This window comes from Peromyscus leucopus, chromosome 1, assembly GCF_004664715.2.
Source record: "Peromyscus leucopus breed LL Stock chromosome 1, UCI_PerLeu_2.1, whole genome shotgun sequence".
Classification (NCBI taxonomy): Eukaryota; Metazoa; Chordata; class Mammalia; order Rodentia; family Cricetidae; genus Peromyscus; species Peromyscus leucopus.
The window spans coordinates 77,191,185-77,210,249 of NC_051063.1; the positions used below are offsets into that span (position 1 = coordinate 77,191,185).

General features: G+C 45.0%; 1 protein-coding gene across 4 annotated transcripts; it reads left to right on the top strand.

The window, feature by feature from the left end:
* Positions 1 to 1,886: 1,886 nt before the first annotated feature.
* Positions 1,887 to 4,525, top strand: Znf688 (zinc finger protein 688). Of its 4 annotated transcripts, none has more exons than XM_037210397.1 (4): positions 1,887 to 2,183; positions 2,295 to 2,345; positions 2,476 to 2,589; positions 3,836 to 4,525. In XM_037210397.1, exons 1-4 carry the CDS (start codon positions 1,988 to 1,990, stop codon positions 4,345 to 4,347), a joined length of 873 nt encoding a protein of 290 aa, XP_037066292.1. In that variant the 5' UTR covers positions 1,887 to 1,987; the 3' UTR covers positions 4,348 to 4,525. The 4 variants fall into 4 exon arrangements, with proteins under 4 accessions (XP_037066292.1, XP_028741406.1, XP_028741407.1 ...); XM_028885573.2 differs by having other exon boundaries at positions 2,298 to 2,345; XM_028885574.2 differs by lacking the exon at positions 2,295 to 2,345.
* Positions 4,526 to 19,065: the final 14,540 nt, after the last annotated feature.

Here is a 19,065-nt window from a genome sequence, read left to right on the forward strand (position 1 = left end):
GTGAACAGAGAGGACTGTTTCTTCCTCTGATCTCCATCCATGCAGGACCAGGCTTTTTCTTTTGGGCCACCAACCAGCTCCCAAATAATTGCACGGAGACTCCTTATTAGTTATGAATGCTCAGCTTAGCTTAGGCTCATTTCTGGCTCGCTCTTTTCACTTAAACCTGTTTCTCTTTGTCTACCTTCTGTCTCGGGGCCTTTTACTTTTCTTCCCTTCTATAACTCACCTTCACTGCCTCTTCACAGCAGACTTCCCCTGTCTGCTGGCGGTGGCTGCCTGACTTGTTCTGGGTGGGTTCCCTCTTTCCTTTAGTTCTCTTCTCTCTTCTTTTTTCTTTCCTAGATATCCTCTCTGCCTGCCAGCCCTGCCTATCCTCCTGCCTAGCTATTGGCTGTTCAGCTTTTTATTAGACCAATCAGGTGCCTTAGGCACATCTTTACTAATTAGACACACATCCTTACATGATAAACAAATGCAGCACAAGCATCTGCATCTGTCCTAAGCAGGACAGATCTTTGAGGCCTCATTGCTAAAATCTGTAACCTTTTGGGGGTGGGTGGTTCGGTAGGTGCTGCTGAGTACTGAACCCAGGGCCTAGGCAAGTGCTCTCTCACTGATCTACATACCCTATCTCTTCCCTGATTTCCCTCTCCTTCTTCCCCCCATCTCCCCCTTTCTCCCCTAGGCCCCTCTCTCCAGGGTCTAGCTTAACTGACCATGCAGGCCTTGATGGATCCCCTTGCCACCCCCTAAAGCCTTTACCACCAGGTCCAGCTCCACTCAACTTTAAAAAACACAGAGTATAAAGGGCATACCTTTAATTTCAGTGCTCAGTAGGCTGAAGCAGGTGGATCTCTGTGAGTTCAAGCCCACTCCAGCTTACATAGCAGGTTCCAGGCCAGGTCTGGATCTATATAGTGAGACCCTGTTTGGAAAAATAAAGTACAGTTATCATTATTCCTACTCTATTGTGGTAGAGAACACCAGAACTTATTTCTTGTGTGAGTGTGTGTGTTCGTGTGTGGTGTGCATACACGTGTGCACATGCCTGTGGAGGCTCGAGCTTGACATTGTGGTATCTTTCTTCAGTCACTCTCCAACTTCAGTTTTTCACGATTTTGTGTGCAGAGTTAAGCATATGAAACAATAAACTTATTTAGCTTTCCATTAACGCCTATACTCCACCTCTTACGAAATTGTTACAGCCAGGAGAGGTGGAACACTCCTTTAATCCCAGAAACAGAGGCACAGGCAAGCAGATCTCTGTGAGTTCAAATTCAGTCTGATCTACGTAGTGAGTTCCTCTGTGGACACGAACTTGGTTTCTAAGATGCAATGCCCAGGTTTCACCAGGCTCCAGAAGCTGACCACCAGATTCCACCGGGAAGACCCGATCTCAGGCACCAGGGATGTCCTGGTCCTCAGAATCGTTGGAGATGTCCCGCCATTCCGGAGCCAATTGCAGCACAGCTGCTCCTTGCGGTTACAGCCAATCATCTGCCGCTGCGATTGCTCACAGAGGTCGTTGAGGCAGCAGGTGGCCCGTCTTTCTTGAAGGCCTCTCCTCCCCACACACAAAGAAACGAACACCAACCCTACTGACGCGGCCATTGTATTTAAGGGCAAATGGGCCGCTGCGGGCCGCGGAGGTCCGAAAGGCGCCATATCTGCCAAGCTGCAGAAATGGCGCCTTAGTGCGGTCCATGGCAACTGAAGCCAGGCCGTCGCCATATTTTCTAAAGGCATCTTCCGGGTTCCTTCACCCGAGTTGTGTCTCCGTGCGAGCGGCTGTGGAGTGAACTATGGGGCATTGCTAGTCTCCGCCGGAGCCCTGCAGCCCTCAGCGGCCACGCTGCCCACTTTCTTCCGCTCCCGCTGGGGCGACCCTGACCAAGGGGCGTGGCAAGGGCGTGGTTTCCCGGGGAAGCCGGGGCCGGAAGCCGGAGGCTGGGGCGGCCAAGCCGCTGCCGGGGCAGGAGCCCCGATGGCGCCACCCCCGGCCCCGCTGCTGGTGCGGATGCCCGGGGAGATCTGGCCTGGTTTCAGGAAGCCTGAGCTCGTGAGCTTCGCGGACGTGGCCGTGTACTTCTCCCCGCAGGAGTGGGGCTGCCTGCGGCCCGCGCAGAGAGCCCTGTACCGGGAGGTGATGCGCGAGACCTACGGCCTCCTGGGCGCGCTCGGTGAGGCCCCGGGTCAGAGCCCCGCCCCCCATCCTCTTCGGGGGTTCACAGGGGAGAGGCTGTAGACCGACCAAGTGCATTGTGAGCCCTAATCCCGCACTTTTCCACCAGCAGCATCAGTCACCTTCCATTCCCAGGGCTTCCTCGGGAGTCTCCATTCAGGCAAGAGCATCGCAAACCCTGCCCAGGTTGATTTGAGCATACGTTCCCAGGAGATGCCCTCACCCTAGTGGGATGCCATCTGCCCGGGACAGTCGCTCAGGCCAGCACTGTGACCCCTGTTCTCTCTCAGGGTTCCCGGGCCCCAAACCAGCTCTCATCTCTTGGATGGAACAGGAGAGTGAGGCTTGGAGCCCCGCCGCCCAGGATCCTGAGGAGGGGGAAAGCCTGGGAGGAGCTCCGAGAGGTGAGGGATTGTCTCAGGTCCTGCATCTGTTTGTCCGGGGGTTTCTTCTCTAGCAAAGTGTTCTTTCAGATTCCCCATTCCAGCATCCCTACAGAATTTCAAGAGTCAACTCATTTCCCACTTTTCAAAACCAAGGCTGGTCGTGATGGCATACACCTTTAACCCCAGCACTCAGCAGAGGCAGGTGGATTTGAGGCCAATCAAGGCTACATATAGTAAGACTTTGTCTTGGTTAGCTGCCCTCCAAAAAAAAAAAAAACCTAAAATGCCCCTAAAAATCGAACTGTTTTCAGGTCTGCCTGTCATATTTCTCAAGGCGTAGTGTTACGTGAGAAAAATGCCTGTACAATGACAGCTGCCTCGTCTCCCATCGCTGCCCCGAATCGAAGAAATCTGAAGCAAATATGGTACCTCATCTGTAAAAGTACCACTGTACCCACAACAACAGCAACAACCCCCCCCCGAATACAAAATACAACAGTATCTACTATTCATTGAGCATTTACTAAGTTATCAACAAAGTTATCAACAAGCACGTACGTATTTAATCCTCCCAATAACCCTGTGAAGTCCTGAAACAGCTGTTTTCCCATTTGACACATGAAGAAGGAAATTTTAACTGCTCGACTTTCAACAAAGCCTTTTCGTTAGCCATTGGACAGTGTATTCTGGCACTACCTGGGTAAATGCTAGGGTAGTCTCTGCAAAAGTGTTGTGTTTTATTGAGACTTTTAAAAAAAGATTTATTTTTATTATTTTTCATTACATGTAAATGTATATGTCTGCATGTGGGGATGTGCACATGAGCGCAGCTGCCTGAGGAGGCAGGAGACTGCCTGGTGTGGAAATTATAGACGATTGGGAGCTGCCTGATGTGGGCTTTGGGAACTGAACTCAGGTTCTTTGGAAAGGCAACAAGTGCTCTTAACCACTGAGCCATCTCTCCAGCCCCTGCTTTTTTTTTTTTTTTTTAAAGCCCTGGCTGGTCTAGAACTTTTTATTTAGACAGGGTTGTCCTCATACTCACAGAAATCTACCTGCCTCTGCCTCTGAAGTGTGAGGGTTAAAGACGAGCAGCCACCATACCCTTCCGTACTGTTTTGGGTTTCTGAGACAAAGTCTCACTCTGTGGGCCTTGCTGGCCTCAAACTATTGGCTATCTTCCTGCCTCGGCTTTTTCCAAATGCTAGGATTATAGTTACTTCCCTAGTGAGAGTTTTAAAACTGTAATTAATTTGTTTCCCAGGAGACACTTCAGATAAGGAGGAGGGCTGCAAGGAAGGAGCCGAGAGGCCTGTGGAGACTTCTGCTCTGTTGCAGTCGAAAGAGGTGGTTGAACATAAGACTTATTCCATGGCTCCCAAGTCCTCTGCAGGGGTACAGCCACCTCCCAGAGCTGTCCCAGGCCAGGTAGCAGGTGCGCAGCTTCCTGCCCAGGTACCCAGCACAGATGTGCAGGACAGCCAGCGGCGCCATGTGTGTGTGGACTGTGGGCGCCGCTTCACTTACCCGTCACTGCTGGTCAGCCACCGGCGCATGCACTCGGGTGAGCGGCCCTTCCCCTGCCCAGAGTGCGGCATGCGGTTCAAGAGGAAGTTTGCCGTGGAAGCACACCAATGGATCCACCGTTCCTGCTCAGGGGGTCGCCGTGGCCGTAGGCCTGGCATCCGGGCTGTGCCTGGAGCCCCAGTCCGAGGTGACCGGGATCCACCAGTGCTCTTTCGGCACTATCCAGACATCTTTGAGGAGTGTGGGTGAGCTGAACAGCTGCCTGCATCTGGAGAAGAGCATGAGCTTGGCACTAAGAACCGACGGAGTCAAGACTTGGGAAATGAAATACATCACTTTGACTTTTCTCAAGGATCCCTTGTAAACTTTTAAAAAGAAAAGTGCCTGTAAAGATTCATATAGATTAAACCTGACCCCTGTTCCCCTCCCCAGTGTTTGTGTTTTGAAAAAAAGGACGGGGGAGCTGGATTGGGAATGTGATTCAGTTGTTAGAGTACTGTTTTAGTCAGGGTTCTCAAGAGGAGCAGAACCGAGGGGATGAGTACACACACACACACACACACACACACACACACACACACACACACATACACAGAGAGAGAGAGAGAGAGAGAGAGAGAGAGAGAGAGAGATGGTGTAAGTATAGGTAAAGAGCAAGAGGCAAGAGGATGAACTAACTTCTGAAATGCCTTTGTTGTGGAATATTACTTTAACTATGTAAAGATGTGTTATATTTGTTTGTGGTGCATTTGTTTAATGAGGTAGAGATGTGTTGCTGTTTTATTTTGGTTGCCTAAGACACCTGATTGGTCTAATAAAAAGCTGAATGGCCAGTAGCTAGGCAATAGAGAGAGAGGCGGGGCTGGCGGGCAGAGAGAATGAGTAGGAGAGAAGAGAAGAAGGGAGAAAGAGAGGGAGGTGCCTGGGGCTAGTCAGCCCAGCAGCTGACGGACAGACAGACACAGAGTAGGACATACAGAATGGGAGAAAGGTAAAAAGCCCTGAGGCAAAACACAGATGAAGAGAAACAGGTTAAGATATAAGAGCTAGCGGGACAAGTCTAAGATAAGGCCGAGCATTCATAACTAATAGTACATCTCTGTGTCATGATTTGGGAGCTGGCTGGTGGCCCAAAAGAAAGCCTGCTACATGCCTTTTTATCTTGTTTCCTACCAGAAGGTGCCACCCACAATAAGATGCCTTTCCAAGTCAGGACAATTCTTTAGGTGAGGCTCCCCACTCAGATGGTTCTAATTTGTACAAGTTGACATTCAAACCAACCATAGTAATTCACCCTTGTCAGCTTGACACATATGTGGCATTTAAAAACCATAATCTTATGTAGGCATGTAGCAGGTCTATGTTTGGACCGTCAACTCTCAAATAATGACGCAGAGATTTCTTACCAGGTATGAAAGCTTGGCCTTAGCTTAGGATTGTTCCTAATTAGCTCTTAAACTTAAATTAACCTGTTTATATTAATGGAGTCAAATTTTTTTCCTGCCTGACAGTTCCCAAATAACCAATATGGATATTTAATATTAATTACAAATGCTTGGCTGATAGCTCAGGCTTAGTACTAACTAGCTTTTATAACATAAATTATTATTTCTGTTCATCTATGTGCTGCCAAGTGGCTTGTGGCTTTACCTGTCTTCCAGCATGTCTTGCTCCCTCTATGTCTCCTGGTGACTCTTCTGACTCTGCTCTTCTTTTTCCCAGCATTCTCCTAGTTTGGCTTTCCTGCCCAGCTATAGGCCACCCAGCTCTTTATTAACAAATGAGGGTAAAACGTATTTACAGTGTACAAAGATTGTTCCATGGCATTTTAATCTACGTTCTGCCATGTGACTCCTTACCTCTCCTCAGTACTGTAGGTCTGACTTCCTCTAAGTCTGGCTGGTGAATTCCCTGCCTCTCAGATTCTTCCCCTGAGTTCCTCTCTCCCAGGAAGTTTCTGCCTATCCTCTCCTGCCTAGCTATTGGCCTTTCAGCTCTTTATTAAATCAATCAGAAGATGCCTTAGGCAGGTGAGGTAAAACAGAGACATCTTCACATAGTGTGGTCAAATATGTAACAAGTCTTTCTCTGTCCTGCCAGGCAGCTCCTAAATAATGACATGGAGACTTATATTAATTATGAAATCTCAGCCTATAGCTTAGGCTTGTTCCTAACTAGCTCTTATATCTTAAATTAACTCATATTTTTTAATCTACATTCTACCACATGACTTTTTACCTTTCATTCTAAACCTCTGACTTGTTCTGCATCTCCTGGCATCTTCTGTGCACCTAGATTCCTCTTCCTATCTCTGCCCGGAAGTCCCACCTACACCTCCTGCCTAGCTATTGACCATTCGGCTCTTTATTAAACCAATCAGAAGGCACCTTGGCAAAGACACATCTTTACAATATAAACAAATATTCCACAACCCAATTATCTTGCAACATAGGCACACATGCCTATACAATACATGTGTAAATATGCATTTTGTTCTTTGAGACAGGGTCTCAACATGTAACTCTAGTTGGCTTGGAACTCACTATGTAGACCAGGCTGGCCTCAAACTTACAGAGATGAACCTGCCTTGGCCTCTTAAGTGCTGGGATGAAGGATGTGTGCAAATGAACTTTTTTAAAAATAGAAATAATGCTAAGATACACACAAGCTGGAAGAGTTTTTCCTATATGTATTCCCACAGAGGGCAGAAGAGGACATTGGATCCCCTGCAACTGGAGTTTAGGACATTGGTTAGCTGCCATGTGGGTGCTGGGAATTGAACCTGGGTCCTCTGAAAAAGCAGTTAATGTTTTTAACCACTGAGCCATCTCTCTGGCTCAAATAAGTAAACATTTTTAAAGTAATAAAAAAATCTTAAGAACTATAACCTTATCCTCTAAGTCTCATGTTTGTTTGTTTGTTTCCTTCTTTTTTCCTTTTATTTTATTTTACAATACCATTCAGTTCTACATATCAGCCACGGATTCCCTTGTTCTCCCCCCCACTCTTTTTTTTTTTTTTTTTAGCTTTTAAAAGAAGCATTTATTTGTAGTATGTGCATTACAGGAAACACAACACAAGAAGCCAAGAACAGCCACCCAGTCACAAGCAGCTCATCTTGATGTGTCCTTCTAGATGCTGCAAGTGTACACACATTTAGGGAATTGAGATTATACAGTATGTACCATGCTTTTCCCCACATTGCGAATATTCACCAACTAAAAATCCCACACTTCATGAGTATTTTGATAACCAAGAATACACTATGTTATTTCAGCCTGTCAGACAAAACTGTAATCCTGTCTTCCTTGGCAATAAAAATGTTATAGAAGACAAAAGTGGCAGCAGGCCTCTGGATAGAAGTACTGGTGAAGTTACAATTAAAATTCTGCACTCCTCAATGTTCAGCTTACAAGAAAACAAAGCCACAGACCACATGAAGTACAGTATTCCTAATTTTATCATCAGATCTATATACTAAAATATGAAGAAGGCATGTTCCTGTTCAATAAATGTATTCCTATGGAGTAGCTGAAGATGCACCTACGTACGGCAGGGCTCCTCAGGATGTCAGTCTCAACACAGCACAGCGCTGCAGATCTCGCCCTGTGAGCCTCCCTCTGCCCCTCCACAGTCAGCCTAGCAACATGAATTAACTCACACTGTCCAGACATGGTTTAACAGTTCTATGCTCAAGAGGAACCTTTTCTGTCAATCTGTCAAGCCATCCCTTTAACCATACGCTCTCCTTTAGGACATTTATGAATTTCAGATGTTGTGGAATGAACTTGGTGCACAAGAAACACAAGTATCTTACCAGAAATGCACATATGGATCCCTGGGTACAGCTGTAACTGTCTTCTAGATGTGCTGGTCCTAGCAAAGAGCCCTTCCCTCATCCATCCTCTTCTCTGCACAACTCCAGTTTGGGATGATTCTAGTGAGAGTATTACAAAGGTCACCCCAGAAGACAGCCTTTCGAAAAGACTAGCAGGACATTTATAGTGACTATTTTGCTACTTCTAACATCCCTTAGGCACTGGGACTTACCTTCTAATACTTGGCAACATTAACTGAAATGCACACATGAACAATGGCTAGGGGAACCAGGAACCAACCAACAGATAAAGGAACTTACTCTGCACTAATCTTTCCCCTATCCACCTCCACCACCTGGTAACAGCATCTGCTCAAAGACCAAGGTTAACAATCCCATTCCCCCAGTGTAACCATTCCTATGAAATAACAATCGTTAAAAGATGTCAGTAACCCTCTATTTTTACCATGTTGTGCATTTTTTGTGTTTATGAATTAGCATATGCATGTGGGCACATGCATGCCACTGTGCTTGTATGAAGGCTAAAAGACAATTTGTGAATCAGTTTTCTCCTTTTATCATGTGGATTCTGGAGATCAAACTCAGGTCACCAGCTGAGTGGCAAGCGCCTTTACCTGCTGAGCCACGCTACCAGTCCATTATGCACATTTTCTTACTATTTTGAGACAAAGTCTGTGTGGCCCTGGCTGGCCTGGAACTCCCAAGGTCCACCTGCCTCAGCCTAGGATTAAAGGCGTGCATTACCACAGCAAGTCTATTATGCACTTAAAAGTCTAAAGACCAGAGGTTTCCAGTAACATTCCGTTTCCCCGACATATGTACAGTGCAGTGCAGTAAAGAAACGGCACCAACCTAACACACTTATAAACAGCAACGTTCTGGTCTAGAACCTCCCCCATCTCTCTTAACCCAGGGGTCAGGTTTATGTAACTGTCATGTTTTTGTGGGGATATTAACAATTTCACTTCCTAAGTGGTTTTAAGGGTTTTTTTCCTACAAATTTTAACACAACTTTAAACTGTGTCTTTTCACTATTTTGTCACACATTGGCAGCCTCTGTACCATATAGGAAGATTAGGCACTACATATTTGGACTTGTCTGTCTTCCGCATACACGATATATCACAAAATAAGACACACAGGTAAAAGGGACAATGGCTAATCTTGCATTACCAAAACTTACATTAACGTTAGGCTCTTCATACACTTTGTTTCCTCCTCCCTCCCAAATCAGCACAAGTCTGTGTTGCTCAGAACTGGTTTTATCATTCCATCTCCAAAAGACAGCATTTCACCATGAGTTTAAACGAGAATTTACAACATTTTATTTACTACATCTGCCTTTAACATACTTTGTGAACTTCTTTTTTTTTTCGAGACAGGGTTTCTCTGTGTAGCTTTGCGCCTTTCCCGGAATTCACTTGGTAGCCCAGGCTGGCCTCGAACTCACAGAGATCCACCTGCCTCTGCCTCCCAAGTGCTGGGATTAAAGGCGTGCGCCGCCGCCGCCGCCGCCGCCGCCGCCGCCGCCGCCGCCGCCGCCGCCGCCGCCGCCGCCACCGCCGCCGCCGCCACCACCACCACCGCCCGGCTTGCTTTGTGCACTTCTAAACACCTAGAAGGACTAGATGTTTCAGATGAGGACATAAATTTGTCCCCTATATATAAAGTAGTGTTGAAACCAGTATCTTCTGCCAAGAGCATTCTGGTCTCCGACCTTCTTCTTCTCCAGCCCCTCCCCTGTATCACGTGACATGGGTACTCGTCACTTGGATACTTCCACAACTCTCTTCAGAAGACAACCTTGCTGTGAACTTTAATAGAGTACACAGAATGTGTAGTTCACTAACTCTACATTTGTCATACGTTGGCAACCTCTTCAACACCTAGAAACTAGAGATCCTAAAATGAGGACTCCTTTGTCCAGTTTGTACACTGTATACAGAACAGCAACGTTAAGTGAAATGCATCTAACAAAGGGAGTGATGGGTAAGCTAAAGATGTCTAGCACACTAAGGGAGTCTTTTCGAGGTTTCTTCCCTCCCACCTCCTCAACCCACTGAACAAGTACAGCTGGTCCACTGTTCTCAGAGGTGGGGTAACCATTCTATTCTAAGCACAGTATCTCCAGTTTTTCTTTCTTTCTTTTTTTAAAAAAGATTTATTTATTTATTATGTACACAGTGTTCTGCCTGCATGTTTGGTGAATGCCAGAAGAGGGGACCAGATCTCATTATAGATGATTGTGAGCCACATGTGGTTGCTGAGAGTTGAACTCAGGTCCTCTGGAAGAGCAGCCAGTGCTCTTAACCTCTGAGCCACCTCTCCAGCCCCTATCTCCAGTTTTTTAAAACTATTTACACAAAATATTATTCTACTACTTCTACTTTTAAATGTGTCAAGCACTTTTAAATATGTAGAAACACTAGGTATTTCATGTAAGACCTTATCTGCTATTCACACTGCACTGGTAAATAACTGTATGCAAAGCAATGTTTTTCTCATACTATAAATATAATCCACTTTAAAATGTTCCTCAAAAATCCTTAAAAGTCCAAATACTTAAAAGTCTCACATTTCAGCTGGGTATGGTGGTGTATGACTTTAATCCCAAAACTCAGGAGGCAGAGTCAAGCGAATCTCTCAGTTCAAGGCCAGCCTGATCTACAGGGTGAGTTCCAGGACATCCAGGGCCACATAAATAAATGTAGAGGAAAAACTAGAAGGGCCATTGTACCTGGCATTTACTCTGGAGTGATGGCCACTTAGGCCATGAGGTAATCTCTTGTATATAATCAGTGATTGTTATCTGAGATTTATGGGGTTGCTTTTTCTTAGGAACTTCAGAGCCTTAACATGACCTCAGTCATAAGACATCCCTGGCAAACCTGGAATTTTTTTTTTTTTTTTTGGTTTTTTGAGACAGGGTTTCTCTGTGTAGCTTTGCGCCTTTCCTGGAGCTCACTTGGTAGCCCAGGCTGGCCTCGAACTCACAGAGATCCACCTGGCTCTGCCTCCCGAGTGCTGGGATTAAAGGCGTGCGCCACCACCGCCCGGCCTCTGGAATTCTTATAATGACTGTGTTTGCTTAGGTAATGGTTCATACATACAATTCCTAGATCAGCTAAGAATTTTTGGTATGTGGGAATTGACTTGCTAAAAGGCCTTTTGTGTAATAATCAATAAAAGAGCCAGTCCATCAGAGGCAGGTTCCCCCTGCTGCTGTTGCTAAGGTTATTACATCCTGCAGTGTCTCTCTTGTCCCTTATAACTCAGAACACCAACAGATAAACTTTGTCTAAAAAAACAAAAACAAATCCAGAAACAAAACAAAACAAAAACCACACACACACACACACAAAAAAAAAAATCCCACCTAAAACCAAAAAGACAGTGTCAAATCTCTTAATTGTAAACTTTAATGATTATCATAGCAAGTTACATTTACTGTGTTATGGTACCAAGTAAACATCATACCAAATAAACAATCATACAAAAGCACAATCAAATTAATCAGAGAAAACACCAAATCTTACAACTCCAATGACCAGCATCTGATTCATCGTACTGTTGAGAGCTAGGCTGGTCCTGGACTTTTGCTGAAGCACTGATGTATGGAGAAGGAACTTAGTTCCTTATGTAGAACCCAGAGCACGCTTGGTAAGACCAGTAATGGTCTGGGACCAGGATGCTGTGGGATGTCTTTCTGTATGCTATGAATATATGTTGCTCTCATTGGTTAATAAATAAAGATGTTTGGCCAATGGCAAGGTAGAATAAGGTGAGGCGGTACATTCAAACTGAAGACTGAGATGAAGAAGGATGGAGTCAGAGCAGACGCTGTGAGCTGCTGCCAGGAGAAGCAAGGTGTGAGAGAACAGGTGATGCCACGAAGCCACGTGGCAAAACATAGAGTAATAGGAATGGGTTGAGTTAAATTGTAAGAGTTGCCGGCGGTGGTGGCACATGCCTTTAATCCCAGCACTGGGGAGGCAGAGCCAGGCAGATCTCTGTGAGTTGGAGGCCAGCCTGGTCTACAGAGTGAGATCCAGGACAGGTGCAAAAACTGCACAGAGAAACCCTATCTTGAAAAAAAAAAAAAGGAATAAATAAAATAATAAAATACTATTTAAAAAATTGTAAGAGTTAGTAATGAGCCTAAGCCATAGATCATACAGTTTATAATTAATACAAAGCCTCTGAATGATTATTTTATAAGCGACTGCAGGACCTTGGGTAGGAAAGATTCATCCAGAGAAACTTCTGGCTACACCAGGACCTTTACCCTGGAGTGTTGTGGAATATTACTTTAATTATGTAAAGGTGTGTTACATTTGTTAATGTTGCATATGTTTAACTATGTGAAGATGGGTTTGTGTTTCACCTTGCCTGCCTAAGGCACCGGATTTGATCTAATAAAAAGCTGAATGGCCAATAGCTAGGCAGTACGGAAATAGGCAAGGCTGGCAGGCAGAGAGAATGACGAGGAGGAGGAATCTAGGCTTGGGATAATGAGAAAGAGAGAGAACAGGGAGAAAGAGAAGGAGATGCCCAGGGTCAGCCAGTCAGGCAGCTGCCAGACAGACAGACATGGAGTAGGACATTCAGAATGAAAGAAAGATAAAAAGCCCCGAGGCAAAATGTAGATGAAGAGAAACAGGTTAAATGAAGTTATAAAAGCCAGTGGGACCAGCACAAGATAAGACTGAGCATTCCTAACTAACAACAAGTCTCCATGTCTTGATTTGGGAGCTGGTTGATGGTCCAGAAAAGCCTGCTACACAGGATCTGTGTTTCAGATTCAGAGAACTCAACTTTAGCATACTAAGATCTCAACAATGCCCCCCCCCCTCACTCCTCCTCCCCCACCTGGCTTTGAAGGGCTGTGTTTGTGTTTATCAGTCCCAAGGCCACAGAGCTAAGTGCTAGGTCTGTGGTGCACTTGAGAGATCCTGTGTTTCCTTTGTGCAACATTGCTTGATTAACTTCTTGCTGAATTCATCCCATTGTATTGTAGCTTTCTGTTGACTCTGCCTCATCACCCCCAAAACACTGTATGTAAGATGCTATATTTCTTACTAAACTTATTTACACGCGCCATGAGCTTGTTCAAGACCTCCTGATCTCAAATTTTCCTCTTCTTTTTTTTTCTCACCCCCTGGTCCTCTCTCTCAGGAACCTGTTACTGAAGAATGATGTATTGTTTCAGGTCAGAATACAATCTTCTAGGGTCCAAAGGGCTTGGATATCAAAGTTGTTTGAGGAATGTTTTATGTCCCGTAACTTAAATATGACAATATAGGTTACAACACTTTACCTCTAGTATTATTACAATTGATGTTACATTAAATGTAATTGTTTGAAAGAAAATGGCCCCCATATGCTCACAGGGAACGGCACTGTTAGGAGGTGTGGTCTTGTGGGAGTAGGTGTCACTTTGTTGGAGGAAGCTTGTCACTGGGGGCAGGCTTTGAGGTCAGATGTGCAATCCATGCCCAGTGTGGCACTCTCTTCCTGCTGCTTTGGATCCGGTTGCAGGATATTTGTTTACACTGAGTGAGGATGTGAAGATCTGTCATTGTGATTGGTTTAATAAAGAGCTGAATGGCCAATAGCTAAGTAGGAGAGAATAGGCAGGATTTCCAGGAAGAGAGAGGAACTCAGAGCGTTAGAACCTAGGCTCACAAGGGAGAGACACCAGGGAATCTTAAAGCAAATTGGATGTACAAAATGGGAGAGAGAAAAAAGCCACATGGCAGAACATAGATGAATAGAAACAGGTTAATTTGACATATAAGAGCTAGTTGGGTACAAGCCTAAGCTAAAGGCCAAGCTTTCATAATTAGTAATAAGTCTCCATGTCATTATTTGTGGGCTGGTGGTCCAAAGGAAGTCTGACAAGAAAGCATACTACAGGATCCAGATGTAGAACTCTCAGCTACTTCTCCAGCACCATGAATGCCTGTGTGTCGTCATGCTTCCCACCATGATGACAATGGACTAAAGCTCTGAACTGTAAGCTAGACCCAATTAAATGTTTTCCTTTATTGCTGTGTGGTCCCAGCACTTGGGAGGCTCACACCTTCAATCCCAGGACTTGGGAGCCTCATGCCTTTAATCACAACACCGTCAGGAGGTGGAGACAGGAATATAAAGCTGGTGGAGACAGGATCTCAGCCTCTTTTTGGTCTGAGTATTCGTGGAGGTAAGAAGTGACTGTGACTGCTCCTTTGCATCTCTGATCTTTCAACTTTACCCTGATATCTGACTCCTGGTTTTTATTGATAAGACTAATTGGGATCATGCTTCAGCTGTGGTCATGATATCTCTTCACAGAAAAAGAAACCCTAAATAAGACATTAAATAAAACCACAAATATCTACTAGATTATATACAAGAATATCTTTCAAAAATAAGACAGAAATGTGTCAGTGACAATCCATGGTCCTATAGCTGGTCACATTACATAGTTCTGAGCTGGGCAGTGATGGTGTACATCCTTAATACCAGTACCCAGGAAGCAGAGGCAGGTGGATCTCCCAGTTTGAGATCAGCTTGGCCTACAGAGTGAGTTCCAGGACAGCCAGGACTACACAGAGAAATCCTATATCAAAACACCTCCCTCCACAAAAAAATTTACAGTTCTGTAGCTGGACACATGGCCTTAGCTGGTATTTATAATTATCATCCCCTACTACCCATTCTGTAGTTCCTCCACCCTCAGCCACACTTCAGCAGTCCTTGCTTTTTTTCCCCCTTCAGTTTTTCAAGACAGGGTTTCTCTGTGTAGTTTTGGTGCCTGTCCTGGAACTCACTCTAGACCAAGCTGGCTTCAAACTCACAGAGATCCGCCTGGCTCTGCCTCCCGACTGCTGGGACTAAAGGCGTGCACCGCCACCACCCAGCTTAGTCCTAGCTTTTTTACCTGGAGGGGTGACCCATACTTTCATTCCTGAAAGGCCTGAGTCATTTATCTTCCTGTTGGGATTGGGCTGTTGTAATTTCCCACCGACTTTAATCATGGACATGGTGGTCAGAAGGATGACCTAACTTCTAATTCAACTGGATGTTTGCTGTGTCTATTTCTCCCTCTGGAACCAAAACTTCTAAACCTACAGGGCATACAGTCTCGGAATAGAAAGCAAAAATTTTCCTAGTGGGTCACTAGGAGTGATAGTGAGTGGAACCATTCCCATTTCCAAGCTGTGATTCCTGGATTGGCGAATCCTGGCTGTAGGAGTGTTGTTGGTTGTTTTAACTCTTTGCTCTTTGGCTTCTTGGGGCGCTGCCACTCATCTCCCAAATAAATACACACAGAGGCTTATTCTTAATCATAAATGCCTGGCATGTTACTTGCCAGCTTTTCTTAACTTAAATTATCCTGTCTACCTTTTGCCTCTGGGCTTTTTCCTTTCTCTTAGTTCTGTAAATCTTACTCTTACTCCATGACTGGCTATGTGGCTGAGTGACTGGCCCCTGCCATCCTCTTCTCCTTGTTATCTTGCTCATTTTTTATTCTCTCGGCCTGTCAGTCCCGCCTATCCTTTCTCCTGCCTTACTATTGGCTGTTCAGCTCTTTATTAGACCATCAGGTGTTTTAGACAGGCAAAGTAACACAGCCTCATAGAGTTAAACAAATGCAACATAAGAGAATACAATACATCTCTGCATCATTAAACAAATGTTCCACAGCATAAACAAATATGATACATTTTAAAATAATTTTCTACAATATAGGAGAAACAGTACCATATATTGGATGCTAATATGTATAGCCAGAGCATATACAGCCTTCTGAAGGACGCTGCTCTAGTCCTGCAGCCTATTTCCATGCAGCTGGTGTTTTATCTGTGTCTTTAGAAGGGCATTCCACTATTCTATCAACCCAGCTGCTTCTGGGTGACGGGAAACATGGTGGTACTAGTGAACTCCATGTACATGAGCATGCTGTGCTCATGAACTTTCTTATTTGTGAAGCAATGCTATGTGGAATACCATGACAGTGGATAATGGTGTGGAATAATCCTGTACACCGTGAAGACCTGTTGCTTTCATTGTTAACAAAAAGCTGATTGCCCAATAAGCAAGGCAGGATTTTCAGGGCAAAGAGAATGCTGGGGAGAAGAAGGGCAGAGTCAGAGGAGAGAAACACCATGAGATGCAGAATGAGCAGGATGGGAAGGAAGTACACACCCAAAGTAAGTGAATCTCAGGGCAGCACATAGATTAATAGATATAGGTTGGTTTAAGTTGTAAGAGCTGACTGAAGACAAGCCTAAGTTGTCTGCCAAACATTTATAATTAATAATCAGTGGTTATTTGGGGAGCAGCTGACAGGGCAGAGCTGATCAGTGGTCTAGACAGAAAACTCCACCTACAGGATAAAACATTCTATAAGTCCCTGGATAAGTTTTAGCAGAAGTGTTTCATTTAGGAAAGGCAAACCCATCTGTCCCAGTAAGGACAAAGTATTGTCCCCTGTTGAATGATACTTTGTTTGTGTTCTGACAAAGCTTGCCTGGAGATCAGAGGGTAGAGATAGCCACTAGTTAACCATAGAGACCAGGCAGTGGTGGCACACACCTTTAATCCCAGCACCTAGGAGGAGAAAGCAGAAAGATCAGGAGGTCAAGGCTACCCTGGGCTACATGAGATTGAACCAGTCTAAAAGAGAAACAGGGCCGGGCGGTGGTGGTGCACACCTTTAATTCCAGCACTAGGGAGGTGAAGACTAGAATATAAGGTGGGTGGAGACAGGATCACCACCCCATTCAGTATGAGGATTCCTAGAGGTAAGAAGTCTCTCTAGTAGCTGGCTGCTCTGCTTCTCTGACCCATCAGCTTTCACCCTAACATCTGACTCCAGGTTTTTTTTTTAATTTAATTTAATTTTATTTTATTTTACAATACCATTCACTTCTACATATCAGCCACAGGTTCCCCTCTTCTCCCCCCTCCCACCCCCTCCCCTTACCCCAGCCTACCCCCATTCCCACCTCCTCCAGGGCAAATCCTCCCCGAGGACTGCGATCAACCTGGTAGACTCAGTCCAGGCAGGTCCAGTCCCTTCCTCCCAGACTGAGCCAAGTGTCCCTGCATAAGCTCCAGGTTTCAAACAGCCAACTCATGCAATGAGCACAGGACTTGGTCCCACTGCCTAGTTGCCTCCCAAACTGATCAAGCCAATCAACTGTCTCACCTATTCAGAGGGTCTGATCCAGCTGGGGGCCCCTCAGCCTTTGGTTCATAGTTCATGTGTTTCCATTCATTTGGCTATTTTTTTCAATAATTGAGTAAAACCGAAATTTATTATAAGCCACAGTCGTCCTAGGGACCTCCATGCTATATATATAGCCTCTATGGTTCTATGGGTTGTGGTATGATTGTTTTTTATTTTATATCTAGAATCCACTTATGAGTGAGTACATACCATGACTGTCTTTCTGGGTTTGGGTTACCTCACTCAGGATGATTTTTTCTAGTTCCATCCATTTGCCTGCAAATTTCATGCTTTCATTGTTTTTCTCTGCTGAGTAGTACTCCATTGTGTATATGTACCACATTTTTTCCATCCATTCTTCTGTTGATGGGCATCTAGGTTGTTTCCAGGTTCTGGCTATTACAAATAGTGCTGCTATGAACATAGCTGAGCATGTATCTTTATGGTATGAATCAGCATTCCTTGGGTATATGCCCAAGAGTGGGATGGCTGGGTCTTGAGGTAGTTCGATTCCCAATTTTCTGAGAAACCGCCATACTGATTTCCACAGTGGTTGTACAAGGACTCCAGGTTTTTATTTGTTAAGACTAATTAGATTCACACTCCAGTCCCCTCTGTATGGAAGTGGTCCAGTGTAATCAACCTGCCACCAAGTGGATGGTTTGTCACTCCTGGGAATGGTATCATATTGAGGGATCACTTGTTGGCTCCTGCTGTTGGCAGATTTGACACTCAGCAGCAACTATAACCAAAGTAGGTTTAGTAAGCAGAAATCCATGTTGTTAAGCCCACACATACGTAGCCTCCATTTCTGTTACCATGGCCACATTGTTCATGAGCCCATTGGGTAGTGAACAGGAGTTTCTGGGGAAGGAGGCTGATTGTCCACAGAATGGGTTATCATATTTACTTGGTTACTGAACTTCCCTTCTTTTGAAGTCATATTTTGATGACCATTTACAGGGGACACAATTACCTTCACATTCTTTGCCCATGTGGAGAGGTCTATTCACATCTTCCCCAGATGTCTTTCTCACCAATTTTCCAATCATGCAACTTCTTCCAAGTCGCTGACCATCCAGCCAATCCATTGGATACAGCCCATGAATCAGTGAACAATCACTCATATGGCCATTTATCCTTCCAAATAAACTGTAATACCATGTGTACTTCCCAGAGTTCTGCCCACTGTGAAGATTTTCCATCACATGCATCTTTCATGGTTGTCCCAGAAAGGGTTTGCAGTGCTGCAGCTGTCCACTTCTGGGTCATACCTGAATAATGTGCAGAATCATCAGTAAACCAGGCCCTAGTCTTTTCTTCCTCAGTCAACTGTTTGGATGCTTGGCAGCTGATGGCATTATAATTGGAATAGAAGCCATAGACATTTGGGAAACTTCTTCATGCAACTTTCTTGTGTCCTCAGGACCTGCTCAGGCTTGATCATGTAAATACTACTTCCATTTGATAATGGATTGCTGCTGTACACATCCTACTTTATGAATTGGTGGGTCGGATAACACCCAGCTCATCATGGGCAGCTCAAGGCCCCATAGTAAACCTTGTAGCCCACTGTCAAATGTTCAGTTTCCACTAGGGCCTAATATTAGACTAAGAGCTGTCTCTCAAAGGTGAATAGTTATCTGCAGATGACAGTAGAGCCTTCCTTCAAAATCCCAAAGGTCTCATCTGTGATTCACCTATGGTGGCCTGTCAAAGGCTCCCAACAGCATCCCTATCTGACACTGATACCTCAAGTACTGTTGGTTCTGCTGGATCATGTGGCCCAAGTGGTAGAGCAGCCTGCACAGCCTCTTGGACCTATCAACAACCCTTCTGTTCCAGGTCCCACTCAAAGCTAGCAGTTATTTGGTATATGGGCTGGAATAACATACCCAAGTGAAGAATG

What these genes read in the sequence shown, in the direction of transcription:
- Znf688 (XM_037210397.1), top strand. Translation starts at nt 1,988, where the DNA reads ATGGCGCCACCCCCGGCCCCGCTGCTGGTGCGGATGCCCGGGGAGATC. An exon ending in CGGCCTCCTGGGCGCGCTCG is followed by an intron (nt 2,184 to 2,294) that starts GTGAGGCCCCGG and finishes CTTTTCCACCAG; the next exon opens with CAGCATCAGTCACCTTCCAT. An exon ending in CCTCGGGAGTCTCCATTCAG is followed by an intron (nt 2,346 to 2,475) that starts GCAAGAGCATCG and finishes GTTCTCTCTCAG; the next exon opens with GGTTCCCGGGCCCCAAACCA.